The 27,107-nt window shown below is 35.5% G+C and overlaps 1 protein-coding gene across 1 annotated transcript; it reads right to left on the reverse strand.

Moving 5' to 3' along the window:
• Positions 1–2,149: 2,149 nt before the first annotated feature.
• Positions 2,150–26,018, reverse strand: LOC137024485 (scavenger receptor cysteine-rich type 1 protein M130-like). Its single transcript, XM_067392061.1, has 20 exons — positions 25,808–26,018; positions 25,280–25,582; positions 24,855–25,169; positions 9,278–9,580; positions 8,754–9,068; positions 7,841–8,140; positions 7,443–7,757; positions 7,027–7,341; positions 6,614–6,928; positions 6,066–6,389; positions 5,672–5,989; positions 5,160–5,462; positions 4,476–4,790; positions 4,183–4,380; positions 4,007–4,084; positions 2,979–3,041; positions 2,812–2,880; positions 2,680–2,722; positions 2,433–2,494; positions 2,150–2,305 (listed from the first exon to the last, which is right to left on the reverse strand). Exons 1-20 carry the CDS (start codon positions 26,016–26,018, stop codon positions 2,244–2,246), a joined length of 4,527 nt encoding a protein of 1,508 aa, XP_067248162.1. The 3' UTR covers positions 2,150–2,243.
• Between the last annotated feature and the right edge of the window lie 1,089 nt (positions 26,019–27,107).

A 27,107-nucleotide genomic window follows, 5' to 3' on the forward strand; every position in this document is an offset into this window, starting at 1 on the left:
AGCTCAAGATATTTTCACGTTTTATGCAACGATAAATACATCAATAATACGCTCTTGTGATTTTTTAAAAACCTTTTACTTTTCTTGTAAAATGCTGTAGCTAACAAGTGTCTAAATAGGACTACAGAGGTTGTCGTGGGACATTAAACATCATCAGCGAACAGGTAAACTCATCTACTCACTAGATGGCTTTCACGGCCTTGTTGTGTTTATAATTGCACTCAAGCAAAAACAAAGACTGAAAGAGTTGTTAAAAGCTTAGTGATGGTGACGTCATGCACAAAAAATGTTGTTAGTCACGGACCCTATTTTCTGCAATTATCTACTAAAATCCAATGGAAAAATCCTATTGGGTTTTTGTTGAGGGAACCAGGGTGATACTAACCTCCAAGTTGGCATACAAAAATATGTCATTATTGCACTCTATTGCCCATTAATACTTCTTCAAGAGTACTGACAAAGTAACACTGTATATTTGAAAAGTTGAACAATACTCAATACCTCTGCAGATTTGAATATGAGATAAATCTTGATTTTTGATAACATTAGTTATTTCACACATTGATAACAGTGAGCAGTGAAACATAACGGCATGAAGATGGTTGTTGGTTTACGGTATATTTCTGTCTACATTTTAGTGCTTCTTGTCCAAAATGTTTGGCAATGTGGAACAGATCTTTTGCCATTTAACCTGTCTACTTGAGAGAATAAAGTACAAATACAATGTTTGACAAACTGGACAGAGATTAAGCCTAGTCCTAGACTGAAATTGGCCTTTTACATGCTTTCTCTGTCATGGTTTTAAGTAGTAGACTTAGTCCAGGTGTAACATGTATACAAAGTATACGGCTAAATATTGTTATAATTCACACAAAATTGTTCTCTTATATCTTTTATGATACCTGATCTAAAGGTGTGCTTCTCCTTCCTTTAAGTGTTGCGTGGTCAAAGTATGACCTAATTCCCTTTTGAAATGTGATTCAATGGAAGAGGTAGGTTTCTTTTGTCATCCTGTTAATTTGATTTAATCCTATATATATATATATATATATATATATATATATATATATATATATATATATATATATATATATATATATATATATATATATATATATATTATTGGAATACCCATAAATCTTTGATTCATCTTAGAAACAATATCTTTAATGAAACCTGAGGGGTGTCTGTTCCTCAATTAAAAGTACAGGTAAACAAAACAATCACAAAGGTCATAAATGCAACACAAAATGAATCAATATGAATTGAGCGGTTTAATCCAAGTCTTTTGAAAAAAAAAGAGTGAAAGAAAGAAAATAATATTAAAAAGTTTTGCTGGTGAAATAAAATGGTGACAAATCATAGGACTAAAATTTTGCACTTTTTTGCATAATTTTTTAGATTTTCAGAAAAAAACAAACAAACAAATAAATATCAGTGGAGAAATATAATCAAAAATGTGATGTAAGAATATAAAATTATATAAATATAAAATCATTGATGGCACACACAGGAATCTCCTTTTTTTAAATATTAAACTACTAATATTAAATATTTTGGCAACACTTCCCATTAGTTAACATTAATGCATTAATTACACAATATTACAGCATTTATTCATCTTTGTTAATTTTAGTTCATAACAATACAACTGTTTGTTTAATTCATGTTAGCTCAGGTCCATTAAATAATGGATATCATAGTTATAATAATAGATATCAATAAGTATATCATACTAAATAACATACAAATTTTAAATTTGAAAATGTATAAATAAATGTCAAAATTAACAGCTAAGACTCATAAATGCTTTTTAACCTTCATATTATTTTTTTCTAAATAAAATGTTAAATATGTGAACTCCTAACTTCAGAAAAGATAAAATCACTTTTATTTATTTATTTGCTAAAAACACTTATAATTTCAGAATACATTTACAAAAAAAAAAAAACAAACAAACAAAAAAACATGTGCAATAATCTTTCCTTTTAAATAAAATAAATGTTTTCATTCAGCAGAAGTACATGTTGGTCAGTTTGTCTTGTATGGGCTTCTGACCTTCAGAAACTTGATGCATGTGCAGAGCTTGAAACGTTACTGATGATGATATGATAAAGCTTTTTTTAAATAATCATAATACAATAATAATACAAGAATGAAACTAAAACTTAATAGTATGTATCATTTAAACTCATTGTTGAGACAATTAAAAGCTGCAAAAGACTGTGAGGTGGTGGGTGTGGTCACAAACTGAACATAGCCCCTCCCTGTTTTCTTGGCTCCTCCTTCAAATAATCATAGCCTCCTGTTTGAAAACAAGAACAAATTCTTGTATCAATACATGCTTAATGTACAAATCAACATTTGCATTGCAATTTCTAGTTATAAAATCTAAACATGTTGTGTGAGATAAACAGGTCACAATAATTTACCTAACAAGTCTCTCGCATCTTCACTGATATTTCTCTCATCATCTACTCCTTCAGACTGCATTCTGATATAAATGTATCAATCATTAAATACATGAACACAATCTCATACCTCACTTGAAAACACACTACAATATATAAAAAATGTAATAAAATAAGTATAAAGTATAATTTATATAATAATATAATTTGGAAAGAAAAATCACTGTATCAGACTATCTTGATTCTAAAAGAGTAAAATGAAACCCACCGTCTTATGATGACAACATCATCATAGCTTTCTGATATGTCATCTGCAATAAAATAATGAAAAATGAAATGTGATAGGCCTAATCAAATGACCATGCATATTCAAATAATATTAATAATTAAAGAAATAAACCTGTATCACGGTGTCTCAATCCAACAGTGATTACATCATCATAATTCTCTGTTTTAAATTGTTGTTCTTCTAAATAAGTTAAAAGAAAGAGGAAAAACAAACTGATTTCACCGTTTCCAGGCCCAATAAGTTTAACTTGAAGTGAAATTTTGTGATCAGTCACTGACCTGTTGGACCTATAATGGTGGTGACATCATTATAGTAGTCAAGTGTGACTCCTACTGCAGATTCTGATATTAAAAATGTGCAATAATCATTTTCATAAAAACATAATTAAAACTGTGCTCCATTCTGTTTTACAGTGAATTTTAAAAATAATTACTTTGTGTAAAAATTAAATGCGGATTATGTTATATTGGATTTTTATTTATTTAAGATATTTAACATTCAGTAATGTTAACTTGGTAAGTGGAAGATTTTGATTCATTTCACATGTTTCTATGTAGCATGTAATATTATTATATTTCAGTCCATGTCCCCACCACTTTTTGAAACATCTCGCGGATATCTAATACAAAAGAAACATCTCTAGTTGATTATCAATTTGTGTTAATAATAGGTGATCTGGCGCTGGGATGTGTTTGTTTTTGAAATCATGTTGAGTGCTCGTTGTCGCTGCTATCAGAGGCGCAACAGTGTTCTCTTGGCGCTCGTGCACACTGAGGTTGGATTCGAACCCAGAATCTCTTGCATGCTAAATGAAAATATTGCCTCCAGTCCATCAGGACCATCTATTTTCAACAGCGGATCCACGTATTTATTAAATAATATACATACTTTCGAGACATATTGTTGTAGCAGATGTAAGGAAGAAACTATCATATTAATTATTAATTATTATTAATTAATCATATTATTATTATTGTAATAATACAATTACAATACCCCCCCACATACACATTCCTGTCCCACCCACTTTTTAAAACAAAGTTACGCCACTGCAGAATACTGTTCTTCAGAAAGGACACGTCCTGTTATAAAGATATAGAACCATAAAAAAAATATGTTTACAATCACAAACCAGCTAAAATCCCAACTTCTTTTGGGTCATTTAGCACTAACCTTACATCATTTGACATCAAATGACACAAAAAAAGTCCCACATATAAATCTATGCAATTTACTCCACTCACTCCCCTGAGTACAGTGATTACCCTGTTGATCTCCTAAATCAGACAACCTGACACTTACTCACCCCTATGAGTGAAGAGATGGTGTCTATTAGTGGGTCTGTGAAGCTCCTCATAAATGGCCTCAGTCTTCTTAGAGAGAGCTGTGAGTGTAGAGAGACAAACCTGCTGTCAGTTCACAACACATGACTGATCACACACTGAATAAGACACAATATGACAGTCTCTGGATCTCTCCTACCTCTCCTCATCACTCTGTTCTGCTGAATCAGTATAAGCAGTGGCACTAAGAGCAGGAAGAGCACAACTCCCAGTACAATCACAAGCACAGAGAGAGACGGAGGAGTTTGTGGAGGAGAGACTGATGTTGAGCTCACTGTCTGAGAAACTGGAGGAGAAGATGATGTTGTTGTAGCAGGAGTAGTGGACACTGACAAATCTTGAAAAACAGACACAAACATATTCAATATCATGCAAATACACAAATATTATTAGCACTGAATTAATAAAATTTTATCAGTGTTTTTCTGTGACCTGCACAGGTGAGTCCAGCGTGATCTTTGTTGGAGCAGTCAGTGTGGTTCTTCAGGGAGAGAGGACAGTCCCACAGGTGAATCTCATTCCCTCTGCACTCGACTCTGTTCAGCCACACAACACCTTCACCAGCACCAAAGACTGAATTCCCATCAGCCCTCAGTGCTGCTCCACAACCCAGCTGTCTGCAGACCACCTGAGCATCACTGATGTCCCACAGATCATCACAGACTGAGCCCCACACAGCGTTATGATACACCTCCAGCCTCCCAGAGCACCGGCCCTCCCCTCCACTCAGTCTGAGAGGAACATGATCTAAATCACAGACAAGTAGACATTATTATTGGTCAGCAGAGTTCTGTCAGAACGGCAGCACCTGTGTGTGTGGTGTGAGATTAAATCCTATGATTTTTATGTTATGATAGTTTTTGTGGTGTTCTTCATCAAATTACTTTACCTGAACACAGTCTCTGTTGTGAAGATATGGAGCGTGACAGATAGCTTAGTGTGGACTCATGACTCTCCTGTTCTGCAATCACTTAAGTTTATTCATTCAATATTTTTGTATTTTGTGCTTTTTTTTCTTTTCTTTTCTTTTCTTTTTTTTTTTTTTTTTTGCATATACTTAATGTGAAAGACTTAATATTGTATTTTTTTTTCTGATTAAAAATGAATTTGTTTTACCTGAGCAGGTGATTTTGGCCACTTCATCTCTATTGCAGTCATTCTGTCCCCAGGGTGAAGATGGACACTGCCATAGATTTGAATCATGTGGTCGACATTTCACTTTATCCAGCCAGTTACGAGCTAATTTCACTCTTGGTATAGAACTGTAAAAAGCTCCAGATCTTCCACAGTTCAGCTCTTGACAGATCAGACTCGCTGTGTCTCTGTCCATCTGGTTCCAGCACACATTACCCCAGGATCCATTGTAGAAAACCTCAACATTCCCCTCACAGCCCTCAGTTAACCTGATCTCTTTAAACTCTAGATGGAAACATGAGTGCAACCTTAGCTTTCATCCAACCCCATTCATTTCAAATACTGAATTTTATATATATATATATATATATATATATATATATATATATATATATATATATATATATATATATATGGTGACATAAATATGTCAAATAATATTTTAGATTTTAAATGTTATAAAATAACGTGTTTTAATTTTTAGTTGTGTATACCTGAACACACGACTCCTACATCCTCCTTGTGTTGACAGTCATGTTTTCCCCAGCCTGGAGAAGAGCAGCTCCACAGGGACGTCTCATTCCCCTCACACTCCACCTCATCCAGCCATATGGGTCCAGAACCAGGACCAAACCAGGCTGGTACCTGCTGGTTACTGAGGGCCACTCCACACTGCAGCTGTCTGCACACCACATGGGCATCTTTAATATCCCAGGAGTCATCACACACTGTCCCCCATGAGCCGCTGTGAAAAACCTCCAGCCTCCCTGCACAGTCTCCCCCAGAACCCACCAGCCTGATGGACCCGTGACCTGATATTCAGAGAAAGAGAAACACATTAGTGATCACTAACAACTGAAGAATCTGCCCAGATGTTGCTCTTCTCACCAAGGCAGGTGATTGACAGCTGTTGTGTGGAGCTGCAGTTGAGAGTTTGTGGAGAGCTGCAGTTCCCCAGATGAGCTTCACTCCCAGAGCACTGGAAGCCCGTCACACACTCATGACTGTGTTCAGGACTGGATGAAGAGGAGCCAGAGAAGTTCAGCACAGAGCCACAGCCCAGCTGTCTGCAGACCACAGAGGATTCAGTGAGACTCCAGGAGTCCAGCAGAACTCTCCTCCAGACCTGATGGATGGAAACTTCCACCTCCCCCTCACACTGTCTCTCTCCAGACAACCGCACCAGACCATCATGAACAGCCAGAGAGGAACCTAAGGAGAAGGTCCGATGTTTTACTAAAATATTACAAGAGCACAGAGGAACATTTGCATAATATATACAATTTCAATTTAACATAAATTTAGAACCTAAATGACAAAACAATTAATATTCAACCTGAAATGTGCACGTACAAGGAACAAATATAGTTTATTGTATAAGATTTATGCTATCGAGTAGCACTATATCAGTGAATCTTCCAGTAATATGGACTCACTAGAGCAGATGACTCCAACATCTCGTCTATGAGAACATTCAGCTCGACTCCATGAAGAGATGGAACATTCTGAGAGTTTTGTTTCATTCCCGTCACAATCAAACACATCAGCCCAGATTTCTCCACTTCCCTCTCCAAACCAGTCTGATCCCACAACAGACACAGCAATCCCACAATTCAGCTGTCTACAGAGGACACTGGCAGCTCTCATATCCCAGCATGCATCACACACTGTGCCCCACTTATTGAGGAACTGAAGCTCCACTCTTCCAGAACAAGAGTCTGAACCATTGACCAGTCTGACATCAGTGTAACCTGAATAAAAAACAGAGAAGTTAGAAACAGTATAATGCAGCTGGCAAAGAAGTTATACTTTCAAAACAAATAAAGATAAATGAATATTGATAATTTACCTGAACAGATCAGACCCACAATGTTGTCACTGCTACAGTTGTGTTTGTGTAATAATAATATTGAGCAAAATGAAATCTGGGATTCATTTCCTCTGCACTGAATCTCTTGTGTCCACATCTGAGCGTCTCCTTTTCCAAAAGCATCTTCTCCCAGCACCTGTACAGGAGCCCCACAGTCCAGCTCTCTACACACAACCTCTGCATCCTGCTGGTCAAAGGCAGCAGCACACACTGAACCCCACGTCTGATTATGAACTATCTCTAACCTCCCAGAGCAGAGGTGAGATCCATTAACCAGTCTGGAAGCTTTATGACCTGTTTATATGTACATGCACAACAGTAAACAAAAAGAAATGCAAACAGAACAAATTTGTCCTCCGTGTCACTATCCATGGACAAAAAGTTAAATGATTTACCTGAACAGATTACACCGGCATCATGATTGTGAGAGCAACCATGTATGCTCCATCCTGATGACCCACAGTTCTTCAGTGTAGACTCTGATCCAGCACATAACACAAGACTCATCCAGACTGGTCCTGATCCTTGTCCAAAATGAGCATCACCCAGAGCATCTACAGGTTCTCCACAGTCCAGCTCTCTACACACCACTGCAGCATCAGCCAAATCCCAGAAATCATGACACACTGTTCCCCACTGACCTCTATGAAGAACCTCCACTCTACCAGAACAGCGACTGGGACCACCAACCAACCTCACATTTGTTTTATCTGTGATAAGAGAGAGACTATGAGTTAATAATAAGATACATAAAATATATTATTCTTATTTATTTATTTTTTTTCTCTCTTACCAGCACAGAACAACCCTAGGTCATTATCATGTGAACAACTGTTTTTATGTAAAGATTTTGGGCAGAGGTGAATCTGAGACTCATTTCCTCTGCACTGAATCTCTTGTGTCCACATCTGAGCGTCTCCTTTTCCAAAAGCATCTTCTCCCAGCACCTGTACAGGAGCCCCACAGTCCAGCTCTCTACACACAACCTCTGCATCCTGCTGGTCAAAGGCAGCAGCACACACTGAAACCCACGTCTGATCATCATGTATCTCTAACCTCCCAGAGCAACTGGACTTTCCAATCAGCCTGAGGCCTGAAGTAACAACAGATAATAAACATTAAACATTAAGTATAGCACTGTTTTATAATATTTGTTTGTCATCAAACTGTGTTATTCTTGTCATTATTGGTCTACCACGAAGCAACACATTTTCATGTGAAAAGGAATCAAGGACAAATGAATTAAATTCATCACTTTTATGTCAATCCAAACTCTAATAACTTCTTTCTTTCATGGAATACAAAAGGCGAATTTTGAAAGAATATCCTGACACTCTTTTCAGTATAATAAAAATAAGTAAAAAGTTATCTTTTTTGCTCCACATGTAACCCTCAGGTCCTACTCTGTGCGGGCTTCGAACCCGGGTCTCAGGCGTGGGAGGCGGGCGGGCTAACAAAGAGGCTAAAAACTGCAGTCTCAAGTGACAGTCGCTAGTGCGCCTCTTGAGGCAAGAGGAGTGAGGTTTACTCACACAGATCTTACTAGCTGGCCTCTGTTACACACAGAACAAAGTCAGGTTTAGAAAGACAAGGTGGTAAGCAAATGATGACTGAATTTTCATTTTTGGGTGAACTTTCCCTTTGAGGCAGCTGGATCATCAGTGATGTAAAAAAAAAAAAAAAAAAAAAAAAAATGGAGCATTTACCTGAGCAGATGACTCCTGCATCTTTTGTATGATCACAGTCATAAAAACCCCAATCTACTGATCCACAGTTCTTCAATGTAGACTCTGATCCAGTACATAAACTGCGATTTGTCCAGATTGGTCCTGATCCTGGTCCAAAATAAGCATCACTCAGAGCATCTACAGGTTCTCCACAGTCCAGCTCTCTACACACCACTGCAGCTTCAGCCATATCCCAGCCAACACCACACATTGTCCCCCACTGACCTCTATGATGAACCTCCACTCTACCAGAACAGCGACTGTGACCACCAACCAACCTCACTCTCATAATGTCTATATAACAAATAGGGAGTGATGAGCAAAAAAAATAATGAGGGAAAATAAGGGAATAAGGGACAAAAGTACCACACAAAAAGAACAAAACTATGGTGACAAAGTAATTACTTATTTAGTTTATATTTAGGGGATGTTAAATTAGATTTTTGTTTATTAAAAAAAAGAAAAAAAAGAAGAAGAAGAAGAAGAAGAAGAAGACGACAAACCTGCACACACCAGTCCAACATAACTGTTATGAGAACAGGTGGATTCATGTGATGGTGATATTGGACAGAGGTGAATCTGAGACTCATTTCCTCTGCACTGAATCTCTTGTGTCCACATCTGAGCGTCTCCTTTTCCAAAAGCATCTTCTCCCAGCACCTGTACAGGAGCCCCACAGTCCAGCTCTCTACACACAACCTCTGCATCCTGCTGGTCAAAGGCAGCAGCACACACTGAAACCCACGACTGATCATCAAGTATCTCTAACCTCCCAGAGCAGCGAGAACCTCCAACCAGCCTGACTCCTGAAAGACCAACATTTAAGTTAAATTCTAAATAATCTATCAATCCAATCATATAAGATATTATATATACCTTGATCTTATGAAATAAAATAAATTTACTATGAAAACACTATAAATTTCAGCAAAACTTCTGCCCCAGTCCAAAAAATACCTTCACTGAAAGTATGAATGGCTCACACTGCAAAAAAAAAAAAAAAAAAAAAGCTGTAAAATGTATGGTAAAAAAAAAAAAAAAACTTTACCATAAAAAATAGTAGCAACATTTTAGGTTTTACAGGACAGCATTTAGTTTACTGTCTATTTTACAGTTCAAACCATATCATTTTAAGGTTTATATTGTAATAATATTAACTGCTTATTTTACACACAGTTAAAAAAAAATCTTTTAATTTTACAGTAAAAAACAAAAGCAAAAAAAAAAAAAAACATTTTAACTGATATAATGCTAATTTACCAACCTATTGAATAGAGCTTAGATTCTCTGCCCGAGCCCGAGCCCGTGTCATATTCGCAGCGTCTCGTCCACTCGCAGTCTCGCACGCGTGACGCATCACACCTGCTGTGTGTGCTGTAGCCTACTATTCAGTAGCTTAATATGGCGTTCGGACGAGGTCAAAAATATGACGTTGCAACTTGCACTCGTCTCACTGAACGTCTCACTGACGTCTTAATTTTTTGCTATTAAATCCATTCATTTTAAGCCGCAGACGAGGCGTAGACGTCACGCAGACGTCACGTAAATCACGTGTGGCAGTGAAGTGTCGAGTCAGACGTTCACGCGTGATTCACGTGTAGCAGTGAAGTTATTTATTTATTTTTTCGCTAACACGTATCAGAACACGGTCCTCACACGGCTCAGTGCAGTGTGTGAGCCAATGCAGTATTTACCTATGGGGGCGGATTCGTGCCATTGATTACCAACCAAAGGAAACAGTCGTGTACTTTTTACGTGTGAGAAGGAGCACGTCGCAACACAGACGCGTGAGACCAACGCCGGAGAAGGAGCACGTCGCCACCACAATAAATTAATATCTTACCCTCATGTTTTTCCTATGTTTTCGTATTTTCTTTATCAATAACTTTTTTCTTTTACTTTCCTGTTCTGATGACACTGGATATACAAATGGTGTATTGCATGCACAGTTCTCTGTAGCCTACTGTTAAAAAACCTAATAGTTAAAAAATAATCATTAACTTTCTCTTTGAGATTAATGACTGTACCAAATTATACACCACCAAACTCGCAATTTTATGTTATGTTCACGATTATTAAGCCTACCAACTTCAAATTCAAGCACGTAAAATTTATAATTATAATCTATGCAACATAATATTCTGGGATGTCATTCTGAGCTTTTACTTTTGATAGCCTGGTGGTAAGATTTTTAATTAATAGCCTACAGCTGACTATACAATGTGTGAATAGATCAGCTCACAATATCTGACTATATGCGATATTGTTTTCAGAAGATTAAGTCATTTTAATAGCCTATTATTTTCAAGAAATCAAATAGGCCTATAGCAAAATATAGGAAAATATTCTAATCACAAATTTCATAACAATGCGGGTTAATTTTTAAATGTTTTAACTAGGGCTGTCAGTAATGATTGTTTTGTTAATCATCTGCTAAATAATTTATTTATTTATAGTTTTACATAATTTATAATTTATTTTTACATATTTAGGCTATATATGTTTTGTAATTATTACTATTGCAAAGGGGGACTGATAAATGAAAGTGGGCAAAAGAGGCACATTATTATCACTTTTCCAACATTATTCTTAAAAGTAATGTCAATTTTGTTTTCAGCAATAGCTTTAGGTTTATTGGCCTCGATGAGCGTGAGACTCCCGGCCTGAGATTGTGTCCCAGACGGAATTAAATAATTCGTGAATCTTTGTAAATATTCGTGGCTTATCTACAGCGGGAAAATTTACTGTTATGTAGTTCGGTTTTGCAGGGTCATTATAGTTAATTAATAACAAAAACTATTAAAACATTTATGCTAATCGAAATAAACATGAAATATAAGAAAATATAAATATTAGTTGAAAAACTTAAACTGAACGAAAATTATTGTTGCCTTGTCAATATCGTTTCTGTTTATTTCCCCCTGACTTTCAATTGACGCGCGATCATCTTTTCATTAACCGACAAGATTAAATTAAATTAATTAAACGAAATTAGAATTGATAAGTGTCTGTGAATAAAAAGTCCCAGGGGTTTAGTTTTAGCCTACTTGAACAAATAGCAAAATAAACAACAGAACATGAGGATGCATTAATCACGCATCTGCAGCGCTTCTGTGAACGGAAAAAAAGATTAAATTAGGCTATATAAAAGGAATAAATAGCCAATGTCTATGCGCATAACTTAACATAGCCTATTAAAAAAATGAAAGGGGGAAGAATGCGACAATAGACTAGACTATATGAGTTTCGGTTCATTTGAGAAGGAAACCGAGACGGCAGGAAATTCTTTGTTTATTTTACAAGCAAAGTTTTCTTTTTAATTTTTGAGTGTAAACTAATACGCCTATTAAAACCTTCACAGATTCGAATGGTGTTGCATGTGTGTCTCTCTCAAGTTATTACACCATAAATGTCTGATTATTTTAAGATGTTTCCGCTTTTATAAGAAAATTCAAGTGAACGCGTCGGCGCCTCATCACGCGGACACAAAACATATCAGTTTTAGTAACTTGACATCGCAGTTGTTAACTGTCAAAATAACATACATTCAACCAAACATATAAAAGGTTATACTGCTAATTTTAAGTAGTCTGTGTAAAAGCGTTTAAATAATAAATATAGTTTGGATTTGTGCCAAATTAGAGAGGATAACGCAGGTTTCTGTTTCAGTTTAGCTTTAAATGAATTCGTTTTGGCTTAACGTTTATATAATATTTTTTCATAACTAAAATAGCTATGTAGTGGTTAATAAAATAATGCAAGAAAGCAAATGGTTCTGCCACAAACTCAACTGTTGAACTGAACATGGGTTAAAGGGATATAGATGTTTATGTTGTCCCAAACACGTATTTCTTTTTCTTCTCTGGAAAATAAAAATTAAAAATAGACTTATGGAACACTTTCCCTCAAAAATATGATAATAGTAACAGTTCTATTTAGAACCGCATCGCCCTCATGAATAACCCCTTTATAAGCATTACTTTATTCCTGCTTTTTTGTTTTTCAAAGCTGTAACTGACATAGCCACCTCAATAATGGTTTTCTGGAGCTCAACCATCAAACTACACAGTTTCGGCTTCTGCTATTGCTACAAGCTGAAGAACCATAATTTGGTACCGTTTAAAACCATTTTTCTTTAGAGTGAAGGGAGGAATGCATTTTCTCCAAGTGATAGACTTGATTTTGTTATTTTTAAAGCAATAGCCTACTTACTACTAATATTTATTGAAATCACCGCCTGTTAAATAAAACTTTGCTAAATTAATAATAAATAATTATAAATAATGAAAAAATACAAAAATATGGAAAAATGCAGGTAAGTTAACACATCTCATCATTTATATGATTTAAAATTAATCATATTAAAATATATATTTTTCCACCATCAAATAGGCTATTACTGTTTCACATTTCACAAACTTACATGTAAATGAAATATACTGTCAATACACAAGTTACACAAATTATCTACATAAATAAATGCATTTATTTCTATTCAAATGGATAGAAAACAAATTAATAATATAAGTCTAAAATGATTCCTTATCTTATAGCTCCATCTAGTGGACAAGGTTAATATCCAAGCCTTCAGGTTGCAGATGAAATTGCTGATGATTTAGAGCAGTGGTTATAATACCAAAAATAAAATTATAATAGTTCAGGGTGAGAACAGCAAATTCTAAACCAGGAGTTCTCAGCTGAATAGGGTTGGAGCTAAACTCTGCAGTAAAGTGGACCTTAAAGAGCTGACAACCCCTGGTTTAGAATTTGCTGTTCTCCTGAGCATCAGAAATTCATACATCTATTATAACTGCTCCTCTTTTTGGTCAGAAGTTACCATGTTAGTATTCCTTCGTTGTAACAAATGTAATAATAATAATATAATAAGAAGAAGAATCCTTTCTACCATCATCTTTTTACTGTTTATACTTTTTGTAACTTCTTATTTTCCCAAATAGACAAACTATATCCATGAAACCAAGAATGTTTTCTAGGAATAACTTGTTCTCCACCTCATGTTGAAGAAAATGTTAAATGACAAAGAAAATTCAGGCAAGATCACGAAAGAACAAAAAAAGATATAGACAAATTGAGCATAAGCTTTTAGGGCTATGGCATCAAAGTTAAAATAATGCCTTTAAATTTTCAAAACATGCTTAATTTGTTCACTTCAACACTAACGTAACAGCCAATACACACAAAGACACACACACACACACACACACACACACACACACACACACACACACACACACACACACACACACACACACACTCATAATACATTAAATAAATTTAGAATTCATATGCACTGTTGCCACTAGTTAGTTAACTAATTATTGTAAAAACAATAGTCTATAACAAATAGCCTACATCTACTAATGGAAATTTTTAAATGCGTTTAAAGGCGTCATATGATGCGACGTATGATGATCAGGCGTCATATAATGCGACGTATGATGATCAGGCGTCATATGATGCGACGTACATATTTCAGACGTACCAATCACACGTCATTTTTAATGTAAATTTCTCACGTACGCCGCCGTCACGTCGCCGCCTACGATTAGATCTACAGTGACGTCGCCGTGACGTCGCCGCGGGTCTATCGTCTGTCCTCCCTATCAATCCCATTTAAAATTTGACACGGTCTGACGGCGACGTAAGGGTAGACTGCGCCTTATTCTTCGCCTGCTTAGCCTTAGAACTGGCACGGACCGCCCCCATATTTACCTGCACTTCATTCACTGCTCTCAATGGACGTGACATCTCAGTCTGAATTGTAACGTGACGTCTGCGTCTGACTTTTTTTTTAATTTTTTTTGTCAGTTTTTAGTGCAACTTTTCCCCGGCAAACTCAATATACATTAATTACGTGCATATTAAATATACACATATGAATATATAACAATTTAGACTTTTTTTTTTTTTTTTACTTTTTTAAATTGTAAAAGTATAAAGATAACATAAAAAGTATAAAGCCTAAAAGCGAAGTTTGTGTTGCTCTTAGGTATACTCATGTCGTTTAGTTTAATGAAATCCGTTTTGAAATTTTTTACATTTGGGGGTTATTGTTTTTTTTTATCTTTTTACATTTTTAATATAGCCTACATGCTTGATGGCCAACCCATCGATCGCAATCAGCTGCTAGATCTGAGACTGTTGCTGTAAATAATAATAAAATACATGGAAAAATGCATTATGCCTGATTAATGTTCAGTTTTTCAAGCACCTCTCTTCTTATATTTTACATTTAAAATATAAATTAGGATTCTAATATTATTTTATCATGTTTTCCTTTCTTTTTTAAAAAGAAAATGTTAGCTTTTATTCAGCAATAATGTTGAATTGATAAGATTTCTATATTTTGAATAATAATCTGCCAGTATTCAATCAATCAATCCTGTAAAAATATCACAGAAAAATATTAAGCAGCACGATTTTTTCCGACGTTGACATTGAAGGATCATGCGTCAAAGACGACTGGAGTATGATGCTGAAAACTCAGCTTTGCATCTCAGAAATAAATATAAAGTATATTAAAATAGAAAACCATTATTTTAAATTGTAACAATATTATAATAACACTATAAACCAGACCCCTCCTCTTCAATATATAAATAAATAAAACCTTATATAAATGATTCACCAATTTTATTTGTTTGTTTATTTATTTATTTGTCGTGTCCTCGATCCTTATCGTTGCGTGAAATGAAAATAGAGCTAAACAACGACGCTGGCACTCGCTCACCAATAGATGGCGTCGTTGGCCCATGTTTAATTCATTTTATCCGACAACAGAAATAAATGATTGGGTGCTCATACAAGTATGTAAATAAATAAATAGTTTCAGTAGCCACAAGAAGAAAAGAAAACAGATAAGTTAACAAAGAAGTCATGAATAGAAGTAAAAACTACTGGAAAGAATTCTAGCAGCTGCATTATGGACTAACTTTAACTTGTTTATTGAAGATGCAGGACAACCAGATATCGTTGAGAAAAGATAAGTTTTTTTAAGCTTTATGATCAGTGGATTGTGTACCAAACAAGAAAAGATTAATTGAATAGGCTATATAAAGGTGTGCGATAGAGACAAAAATGATATCTCGATATTTTCTGGGATTTTTAGCCATAACCATAATCAGACTATATTTTAGCTGAGTCTGTCTTTCTCTCTCTCTTTCCCAAACACAGCTGATGTGCAGCCATTACAATATTTCAGTTTTGTTTTTAATGGCAAGGTGGTCAATTTCTTTTCGTTTCTTTAGTTAATTTAGAAATATTTTGGGAACATTCTATGTTTGTTAAAATCAAGTTTTTTTTTTTAAGGAACAACCGAGCGGCCAGCCGCAGGAAGCGCAATGAGCATATGTTTGATCAATTTAGCCTTCTTCACAAATCAACACGACTTGCATAAAATAATATTTATGGATGAGAAAAAAGAAAAAAGAAAAAAAAAAACATGTCATGCATTTTACCATACTAATTAAAAAAAAAATTACCCTAGATAAATGTGCACTACTGATTAAAATAAATAAATAAATAAATAAATAATAATAAAATGTGCTCGCTTTTGTCTTTTTGAGGTGTAAATGTTTTATAGTATTCTAACAGATCGCCTGTCAATCACTTTGGCGAAACTATAAATCTAAATATTACAACTCCAAAATAAAAGATTGCAAATATTGTTTATTTTAGTAAAATTAGCCCATAATATAGCAGTGTTTAAACATTCGTTCTTTTGGTGTTGGTCTAGAGACTCCTAGTGGTGAATACATGCTAGAACAACTTTTTTATGATTTCTTCAAAACATCCGTGGATATACTTCGGTAAAGTTGGTTTTATATTCGCACATTCAGACTTCTGATAAATTCAGACTTTCCAATAAATGTGCAATAAATTAATGTTTGCAAATTTTAAGCAGCGACATGATATTGACAACCAACGATTGTCAACTTACAACATTTTTCACAGTCGATCAAAATAGGCAAGCATTGTTTTAATGGCATATTTACTTGTGAATGTCCACTGAATGTCCAATATAGTGTGATTAACAAGGCTATTGAATACGGATGTGCGAATGTGCGAATATAAAACCAACTTTACCGAAGTCGTGGATATGTGGAAGAAGCAATTGCATACAGAATTTTTTATATCATTTGTATAAATGTTTACTTTTTGGAATAAAAAGCTATACATAAGAAAGGTAAAAAGCACTTAATTGCTAATTAAACATAATTGAGGATAAGTGTAAACAATAATAGAGAATGAATAGGTATAATAAAGCTCTAATTAGTGTATGGAATGTGCTGAACCCTTGCAGCAAAGCAGACGTCACGTAGACGTCACGTCCAGGCAGTCGAACTGTAATGTGGCAGACGCAGACGCAGACGGCACGTTCGGCAGACGCAGACGTCACGTTCGGCAGACGCAGACGTGACGTTCAGTGAGACGAGTGCATGTTGCAACGTCATATTAATGAGCTCGTCCGAACGCCATAGCTTAAAACCTCGTTTACACTGCACGCGTGTGCGGAACGTTACGGCTGCGACGCGGCTACCGGAGCTGATTCGCGGCTACTCTAGTCAATGCTCGTGTTTACACCAGCCGCGCTGCGGTGCGTTTGAGAAGCGTCCCAGAAGGGGCTCACTGCGCCGCTTCGCTAAAGATAGGCGCCTCGCCTATTTTTGACGCGCAGCTCAAATACAAAATAAAGTCAAAATAATCCTGTAAACTCCTGCTGATATTTCACATCACTACAATGACAGAAACTGAAGACAAGAGATTCGAAGTTGAAAAACTTGAAATTTCTTTGTTTTTGTTGTCCATAACTGGAATTTTAAGTGTGTTAACTTCATCTGTATGGCTACAGCAAAATAAAGTATGGCATAGCAATAAACACAATCAAACCGGACAAAATATAACCATTTAGCCATTAAAAACATGAAAAATTTAACGAAAACAATGTTGGCCAGGCAAATCTAGTGGTCTCGTGAATCCAGCCGCTTCGCTTCTGAAATGCTTCTGGTGTGAGTTGACACCCCTCAGAAGACGGAACAAAACCTTGTCGGAGCCATACGAACAGTGTAAACCAGGCTTAAGTACAACATGGAGCTTGAAGAATTAAAACAGGAGAATTAACTTTGAGCAAGTCTGGAGGAAAATCGGAGGTATGGAAACATATAGTTTTAATAAACAAACAACGCAGTTTACATGCTTCTTCCTTGTATTATTCATTAAGATAATAATTAATAGATGCACGCACAATTATGAACTTGATAAATGTTACAGAGATGTTTACTATGCACAAACAAATGCTTTTCAACTTACATGTGCAAAATTCAGAATTAAATGAATGTGCTGCAATTTGTACAAAAAGAGAGTCTTTAGTCTACGTGTTTTAGCCATTAAATAAGCACATTTAGTTTCAAGTTTGTTAAGTTTTGTTTTGAAGAAATATTTTCTTTAAAGTGAATTTCGTTTAGTATAAATTGTATCTTAATTTTAATACATTTTCCATCATCCAATTAACTGGATTTAATACATAAAAAGCAATATAGCAGACAATGTAATTATGACATGGAGGCGCCGGCGCGCCGCGGTCACACACCTTTTGAAACTGGTAACATACGCTGTCACCGAATTTACAAATGCACATCTTGCTTGTTGCTCACACACATATTATGTTGAAATAACAATATGTTGAAGTAACATTATTAATAATAATTAATCTTTAAGAATATTTGATTGAATGCTGAATGTTGAGCTTGTTCAATTTAATAAAATTAAAACTTTAATTATGATAATTAAAATAATTTAATATTTAATATTGAGTGGCCAATTTTTGCTCATTTATTAATAGTATTTATATAATTTATATAACTGCGCAGCTCCCCCCTGTAGCCTAAATGATCTGGCACAGCAGCACCTGCGTTAAAAAAAAAATCTGGCGCCGCCCCTGGTTATAACGGCCCACATATTAAAAATGGTCGGGTTTAAATCGGGCTCGGGCTCATAATTACAGTGGACGTGTCGGGCCGGGCCGGGCTCGGACACAACGCGCTCGGGCTCGGGTAGGGTCGGGCTTGATTTGTTGGGCCCGATCTAAGCTCTACTATTGAAGTACTAATATCTGTTTTGTACCTTTGTAATAAACTAACAACCACCAAACACAGTGGTGATGAGAGTCACATGATGAATCAAAGTTCATCACAAGCATCTTTTCCACAAGCTGAGAAGGACAATACTAATATATAGAAGTTTCACAGTGTCATTCACATAAACACCAAACACCATCATGGTAACACATGACATTTTAAAAATGCAATAAACATTAATTTAACAACATTACATGTAACATAAAACCCTACATACATAACTGATTAGAAAAAAAAAAAAAAAAACCTAAGAAAAACTAACGAAAATACATCAAATGTGAAGTGTCACACAGGGAATTGTGGGAATGTCAATATATGGTTTTTCACTGTAAATTATACAATGACGTTATTTTTCACTTCCAAAACCTGTAAATATTTACTGTAAATTTACATTACTCTTAGATCTATCACAGTTATTCACTGCAGTATGGAAACTTTATGTAAACCAATTAACTATTTTTTCACTGTAGCATTTTTACAGTCTTTTACAGTTAAAATCATTAAAGTCATTTTTTTTTTTTTTTTTTTTTTTTACAGTGCATATAAAAACATATTGGTATGGTTACTGTATGTCATAAATCAGTATAAATACAGTCATTACACATGACCACTCATAGTTTCAACAATGTTTTTTTTGTTCGGAAACAATGAGGAAATAGCTAAGGATGATTTAAAATAAAAACAACAGTAGAACAAAGGAAAAGAGTGACATCGATCCACCAATCACAGACAACACAAATCAACAATCTTATAAAAATAACACTATAAATTAAATATTTTTAGTCTGAATCCTTTTACGGCATGGCATTAATATGTAGAGTTAGCAATGAGCCACTGAAGTTTATTACAATACTGCTCTGTCATTAATGAATAACTACACAGAAGCGTGGTTGCTTCTATCTGCCAGCCTGAACGCTTCACTCCAGTGGGACAACTGTCGAGGATCTGTGACTCGGGAAGCTGCTGTTTATTCCTTTGTACTCCAGCTGCTTGTTATCTTGCGCTTGGCAGTCTGTTTCTGCTTGAATATTGGGACTACAATAAACTTTGTGAACTACTTTCGCCTCTGGGTCATCTAGAGTCACCTGACAGAGCAATGCACTACACTCTAGTAAGGCTGCGCGATATGGCAAAAAATAAAATCTCGATTTTTCAGAACGATTGATTGATTAACGATTTAGATTTCGATTTTTTTAACACTATAAATTAAATATTTTTAGTCTGAATCCTTTCAAGGCATGGCATTAATATGTAGAGCAATCAGCCACTGAAGTTTATTAGAATACTGTTCTGTCATTAATGAATAACTACACAGAAACAAATGAGCAATGCACTATTAACACTCTATTAACTAACAAAACCTGCTTAACGAATTAGTACATAATAGTGCAGTTGAATGTGGTAGTTTACTATTAGCTATTCAGTAACTACTATTTTTGGTAACACCGTACCGTTTCTAAAGGCCAATTCACACCGCCCCGACGATGGCCAACAAACACCAACAAACGCCAACGATATTTATTCAACGATATATTTATTTATTTATTTTTTACTGTATTTTATTTTTTATAACGAACAAGCTGCGATGTCACGTTTCCAGTGCTTTGTTGTGTGTGCGTGAGGCGCGTGCGCGATCAAATAGCTGTCTTTGCAGGGGACTTCCCTCATCGTCATGGCAACGGTTCGTTAACAGGTCAGATTACGTCAGAGTTGGTTGCCGTCTGTTGGAAAACTGTTCACACCGCGCAGACATTCCACGACCCGACAAACGCCGATTAAACATGTTCAGTCGGGTGAAAACCAACTCCGACCAACGCCAACAACGGCCAACAAACGCCAACAGGGGTATGACAGAGGTCCGTGTACGTTTTGATAGTTTGTTTTCCAATTTGAAATGAAATACGCAGAAACGAGAAAACGGTCGTTTCCCGTTTTTTCGTTTGTTAAAAAAAACTGGAAAAACGAGATTTTGACTCGATTTTCGTTTTTTCGGGTCACGGATAGAAAATGGAAACACGACTTCAAAACTCGTTTTCCACATGTGGGCGGTCATTACACGCCCCTTTCAGCCGATTGGCCAATCAAATCTGAGCCAGTGACGTCATCTTCAGTTCGTTCAACAAAATAACAGTCCTCTGCCGCTATATCAGTATGTCATAAATCGGCTTTCTTCTGTGCAACCTAACGCGTATGTCACAGAAATATTTATTTCAGAAATGTTAATCAGCACACACAGACTGTTGTAATGCTGTTTGTAGTTTAATATGCATAGTGAAACTACCCACACAGAGCAGGATGAAAAGATTAACCCTCATGTTCTGTTGTTTATTCTGCTATTTGTTCATGTAGGATAAAACTAAACCCCTGGATTTTTTTAATGATTCACAGACATTTATCAAATTTCGTTGAATTCTAATTTAATATAATCTTGTCGGTTAATGAAACGATGATCGCATCAGTTGAAAGTCAAGGGGGAAAAACAGAAATTATATTGACAAGGCAACAATAATTTTCGTTTAGTTTAAGTTTTTCAAAACATCCACAGAACTGCATACAGTAAACTTTCCCACTGTTTAAGCCACGAATATTTACAAAATAAAATAATTACAAAGATGATAAAAGATAATAAAATAATTACATAGATAATAAAAGTTCTATGTTTAATATACGAGAGTTTTTGTTTTGCTGTTGTCCACTGAAGCAATTGACGTAGAATCGCCAATAGCCGTTAAATCGAAATTGAAAGTAAAATGTTCAGGGCCATTTATAGCTAATTCATTCAAAAGCGAAGGAAAGACAGAAAAAGTGAGGATAGCAAGTAAACTGTGACATATAATAGTAATGTTCACTGTGTTAATAAAAGTGTTTAATATAAGAGATAAAATCTGTATGGCCATAAACTAAGGAAAACTAAAAAGCCCCCCGATGGCGATACCGTTATTAGGTGTTGCCACCTAGTGGATAGCCTATTTTCTAATATGACTGCATAGTCTACTGCAAGGAATGCGTCTGCTAAATGATTGAATTTAAATGTATAAAATGTAAACAAAACATTAAAATAAGAAAAAAAATGAGTGCAGTAGCCACTGATCTATAATAGAGAATAGTCTGTCATTATGTATAGCCTATTGATCGGTGGTAGTAGCCCAAAGGATGTCATGCGCTTGGTAACAGATGTAGAGGCATTTACATTTTAAAAACAGCTTAAAAATAGACTTAATTAAATTTACTGTAGGTTTTTTTTTTTCCTTTTTTTTATCTGTACAAACATATTTCTGTGAAATACGCGTTAGGTTGCACAGAAGAAAGCCGATTTATGACATCTATAGCGGCAGAGGACTGTTATTTTGTTGAACGAACTGAAGATGACGTCACTGGCTCAGATTTGATTGACCAATCGGCTGAAAGGGGCGTGTAATGACCGCCCACATGTGGAAAACGAGTTTTGAAGTCGTGTTTCCGTTTTCTATCCGTGACCCGAAAAAAACGAAAATCTAGTCAAAATCTCGTTTTTCCATTTTTTTTTAACAAACGAAAAAATGGGAAACGACCGTTTTCTCGTTTCTGCGTATTTCATTTCAAATTGGAAAACAAACTATCAAAACGTACACGGACCGACAGACGAGTTTGTTGGCGTTTGTTGGCCGTCGTCGGGGCGGTGTGAATTGGCCTTTACTTAGCTACTGCATAACTGATAAGAAATTACTGAATAACTAATAGGTAATTCTTCATTAACACTTAATAGCTACTGTTAACTACTAAAGATGTGTTAACTAATCAGTATGTAATAGCAGTATGTACTAATCAGTATGTAATGCACTCCCAAAAAGATTGTTCAGAAGTTTTTGCCTGTAGCTATGGTAAATAATTACTTGTGCGCATGTCTTGCCTTGCCATAACTATCCAACTTACCACCGATATAAAATATTTATTCATTCATTCATTCATTCAAACGCTGGGATGAGGCTGTTGAGTCATCTTTGGGATGTTTTTTTTTCAGTGTTGGGTAGTTTTTGTGTTGTAGTTTATTCCCTCCTCCAGTCCCCCTTCTGAGCGCGAGCATTTTCATCCTCTTCAGGAGAGAGCAGTTCAGGTGCATTTCATCGCCGAAATACAGATTTGTGTTGTGTTTTATTTTATCTATAAAATCATTGCTGTGCTGTAAATTATTTTTATTTTATGAATATCAACATACAGGTAGGCGATGTCAGTCACCTAACTAACGAGTGTAGCATCGGTCTTTTTACATGACGGCCTGATCCCTTGCATAAAACACATTATTTTATTTCTAAACATACTAAATCTAATTACTTAGGATTTTAAAATATGTTCTCAGAGTTATGTTTGTTTATGGGCATTTTATGGAGTCAGTCACAGCATCTTTCGTCAATGAGTGAAACACACGGCGGCGGTCTGAAGTTAGCAATTTCCCCGCCGAGCACTAGCCCAGCTCCCGCACGAGATCCAGCACCGAATTGAATTGCTTTGAAATGCTTTAACTTTTGATTCTAAAATGTTTGTTAAACGAGTTTAAATGTAGGCCTAAGTTTTGTGTACATGTGTAAAATGGAATAAAATATTATGTATTTAGAAATGTTGTCTTTATCTGAAATAAAATAAGATATGGTTAGTGTATTTTACAAAGGTTTTAGATTATTACGTTAATAGTGCTTTTTCAGAGTGTAAGTTTGATTTGTACGGAGCACCTAAAGGGACGTGGTGGTGAAAAAATTGGAAGGAAGGAAATTTTAAGTGCTGGTGGAAAAAAAAAAAAATGGGATGGGAGGATTTAATTTTCCCTTTTGGGGGCTCCGCAGATTTGAGTCAGAATTATGTGGTAGCCTAATTATTTAGTAATTACTTATGGGTTACTTAAATCATCACTTTAGAATACTGTTTAAGGTTCTAAGTAATTACTGCAGAATTACCTAATAATTATTTATTAATGTCTAATTGGTTCCTTGTATTTTTTACTTTAGAATACAGTTCCAGGTTTTAAGTAATTCCTGGAGAACTACTTGATAATTCTTTATTACTAATGGGTTCCCTGTATTTTCACTTTCCTTCAGTCAATTCCTTGCATACAATTTACTCAATGGTAATGTGATATGTTGAGGACAACAGATACACTTATAGTAATAAAAACTAATCTGAGGTAAGTTGGCTATGGCAAGGCATTTAGAGTGGGGGTTGGGTTCCTTTCCGAAGTTGTTTTCTTACAGAACACGCTCAAAAAACTATTATTTACCACAGGCAAAAACCTATAATATTTATTGTATTTTATTAATATTGCATTTTCATAATGTTACTACTGTAACATTAGTGAATAAGAAAGGGCCTCAACTCAATGTATTTGTGTTTGTTCATTAGTAGTTAGTTATTTTTCTTGAACATTAATTAGTAGATAATAGTAGTTCTTCAGGAGATATGACAGAATTCGTTAGTTATTGATTATCTAACTGTTAAATGTTTATTACCTATTAGTTCTTCAGTGATTCCTCATTAGTTATCAGTCAGTAAGTAATTCTAAAGTGTTACCATCATGCTTTTCACTTTAGAATACTGATCTAAATAATAAGTAATTCCCTCTGAAGGATTTGGTAATGCTTGAGTCATAGTGGGTTACCATAATTATACATTTATGTTAATTATGAACCTGTATAGTTCTTAGTAGTCCTCTGGAAGAGAGTAATTTGAGAGTTTCTTGTTAGTTAATTGTAGTTTTGCTAATATTATGTTGCTCATTTGTTCCTGTGTAGTAAATCTAAAGTGATACTGTTTGTTTTTAACAAGGTTGCTGATAAATACAGTCTGACCATAACAGGTTGTGTGTTCATAGGACTGGTGTAAAATGGTTATATAAAATAAAATCATGACTACTTTTGGTGAAACTGTTTTGTATAAGATAAAATTTTTAGCTTACCTGAACAAATGACTTGAGCACTCTTGTTAAGACACACATCAGGAACACTTGATTGTATGAATCCACATTTCTTAAGTGTGGACTCAGATCCAGTACACATCGCATTTTTCAACGAGAGTGGTCCTGATCCTGGTCCAAAATAAGTATCATCCAGAGCATCTACAGGTTCTCCACAGTCCAGCTCTCTACACACCACTGCAGCATCAGCCAAATCCCAACCAGCACCACAAACTGTTCCCCACTGACCTCTATGAAGAACCTCCACTCTACCAGCACAGCGACTGGTACCATTTACCAGTCTTATATTTATTATGTCTATGGATGATAGAGACAGAAAGCAAGGCGTGATAGAAAAAAAGTGAGTGGAATATTGGAAATATCTTACAATAAAATAAAATGTGTTTTTTTGTACTTTGAACTCCTACCAGTACACAGCAAACCAATGTTGTGCTCATGCAAACAGTTGCTTTTTACTAGTGGTGATGTTGGACAGAGGTGAATCTGAGTCTCATTTCCTCTGCACTGAATCTCTTGTGTCCACATCTGAGCGTCTACTTTTCCAAAAGCATTTTCTCCCAGCACCTGTACAGGAGCCCCACAGTCCAGCTCTCTACACACAACCTCTGCATCCTGCTGGTCAAAGGCAGCAGCACACACTGAAACCCACGTCTGATTATCAAGTATCTCTAACCTCCCAGAGCAGCGAGAACCTCCAACCAGCCTGACTTCTAAGACAACACAAATCAATAAAATCACGGCTTATAAAAAATATAAAACTATAAATAAATTATTTTTAGTCTTTGAAAAACATAGAAACAACATAGAATAACAAAAATATGGATTTTTAAAAATATATCTTACTAAAGTCAGCATTTTAATAAAAAAAATTTTTAAAGCCAAAATAACGAAGCCCAAAAATACACTGATATGAATTAAAATATGTATTAGAATACCTGAGCAAATGACTCCAGCATCTTTATTATGATCACAGGTGCGTTTACCCCATCCTCCTGACCCACAGTTCTTCAGTGTAGATTCTGATCCAGCACATGTGACAAAACTCATCCAGACTTGTCCTGATCCTTGTCCAAAGTGAGCATCACCCAGAGCATCTACAGGTTCTCCACAGTCCAGCTCTCTACACACCACTGCAGCATCAGCCATATCCCAAAAATAATGACACACTGTTCCCCACTGACCTCTATGAAGAACCTCCACTCTACCAGAACAGCGACTGGTACCATTAACCAACCTCACATTCTTACTGTCTAGATGAATAACAAACCAAGAGAAAGAGGGAATAAATAAGATTAGAGCAAAGAACAGGCAGAGAGAGGAAATAAAATAACAGCTCTAATAAATATTATTAAATGCACAACATATAGACAATATATGTCTATATATGTATATATATCTTGACTCAAAGTATAACTCTACCTGCAGTGATGAGTTTTAGCAGAAACATCAGCATCAAGCATCTCCCCATCAGCTCCATTTCATCGGATCAGAACACAGCACAAGTTTCTCCTTCTGCTCCCTCAAACACACTGAAGAAACTGGCTCCCGTCAGTCCCCTAAAGAGAGAGAGACTCTCACAGCTGCCAATGACACTCACTGTTACCTTATTAGACACAACAGAGGAAATCATCAAACACAATCAGTGACAAATCAGGGGAGGCTTTTCTGATTTTCACCATATATATTGAAAGAACGTCAGCTCTGAAAATAACTCCTCCTCCATATTGAGACACTACAGTATGGATGCACACACACACACACACACACACACACACACACACACACACACACACACACACACACACACACACACACACACACACACACACACACACACACACACACCTGCGAGATGCAAAAATAGTCACACATCATACAGGAGACTTAAAAAAATTTAAGAGAGGAAGCACCAGGATATTTATAGCATCAAACCCAAACACCTGCTGAGATACAGAGACTGAACTGCTCAAACTCTGAATGAATGAATGAATGAATGAAAGAAAACATAATTCAAACTTTAAAACACATGACGTTTCCAGCTATCCAAACTAATGCAACAATTAAGGAACATTCCTTAAAATTGAAATGTACACAAGAAATAACATCATGTGAATTCTTCCTACAGCATGGCAAGACGACAAGTACATAATCTCATTCATGAAGTTCAAACTTTCATACTTGTTATTAAATTACATAAATTATATAAAATTTATTATATGAAAAATTATATTTACT

This window comes from Chanodichthys erythropterus, chromosome 8 (assembly GCF_024489055.1).
Source record: "Chanodichthys erythropterus isolate Z2021 chromosome 8, ASM2448905v1, whole genome shotgun sequence".
Lineage (NCBI taxonomy): Eukaryota > Metazoa > Chordata > Actinopteri > Cypriniformes > Xenocyprididae > Chanodichthys > Chanodichthys erythropterus.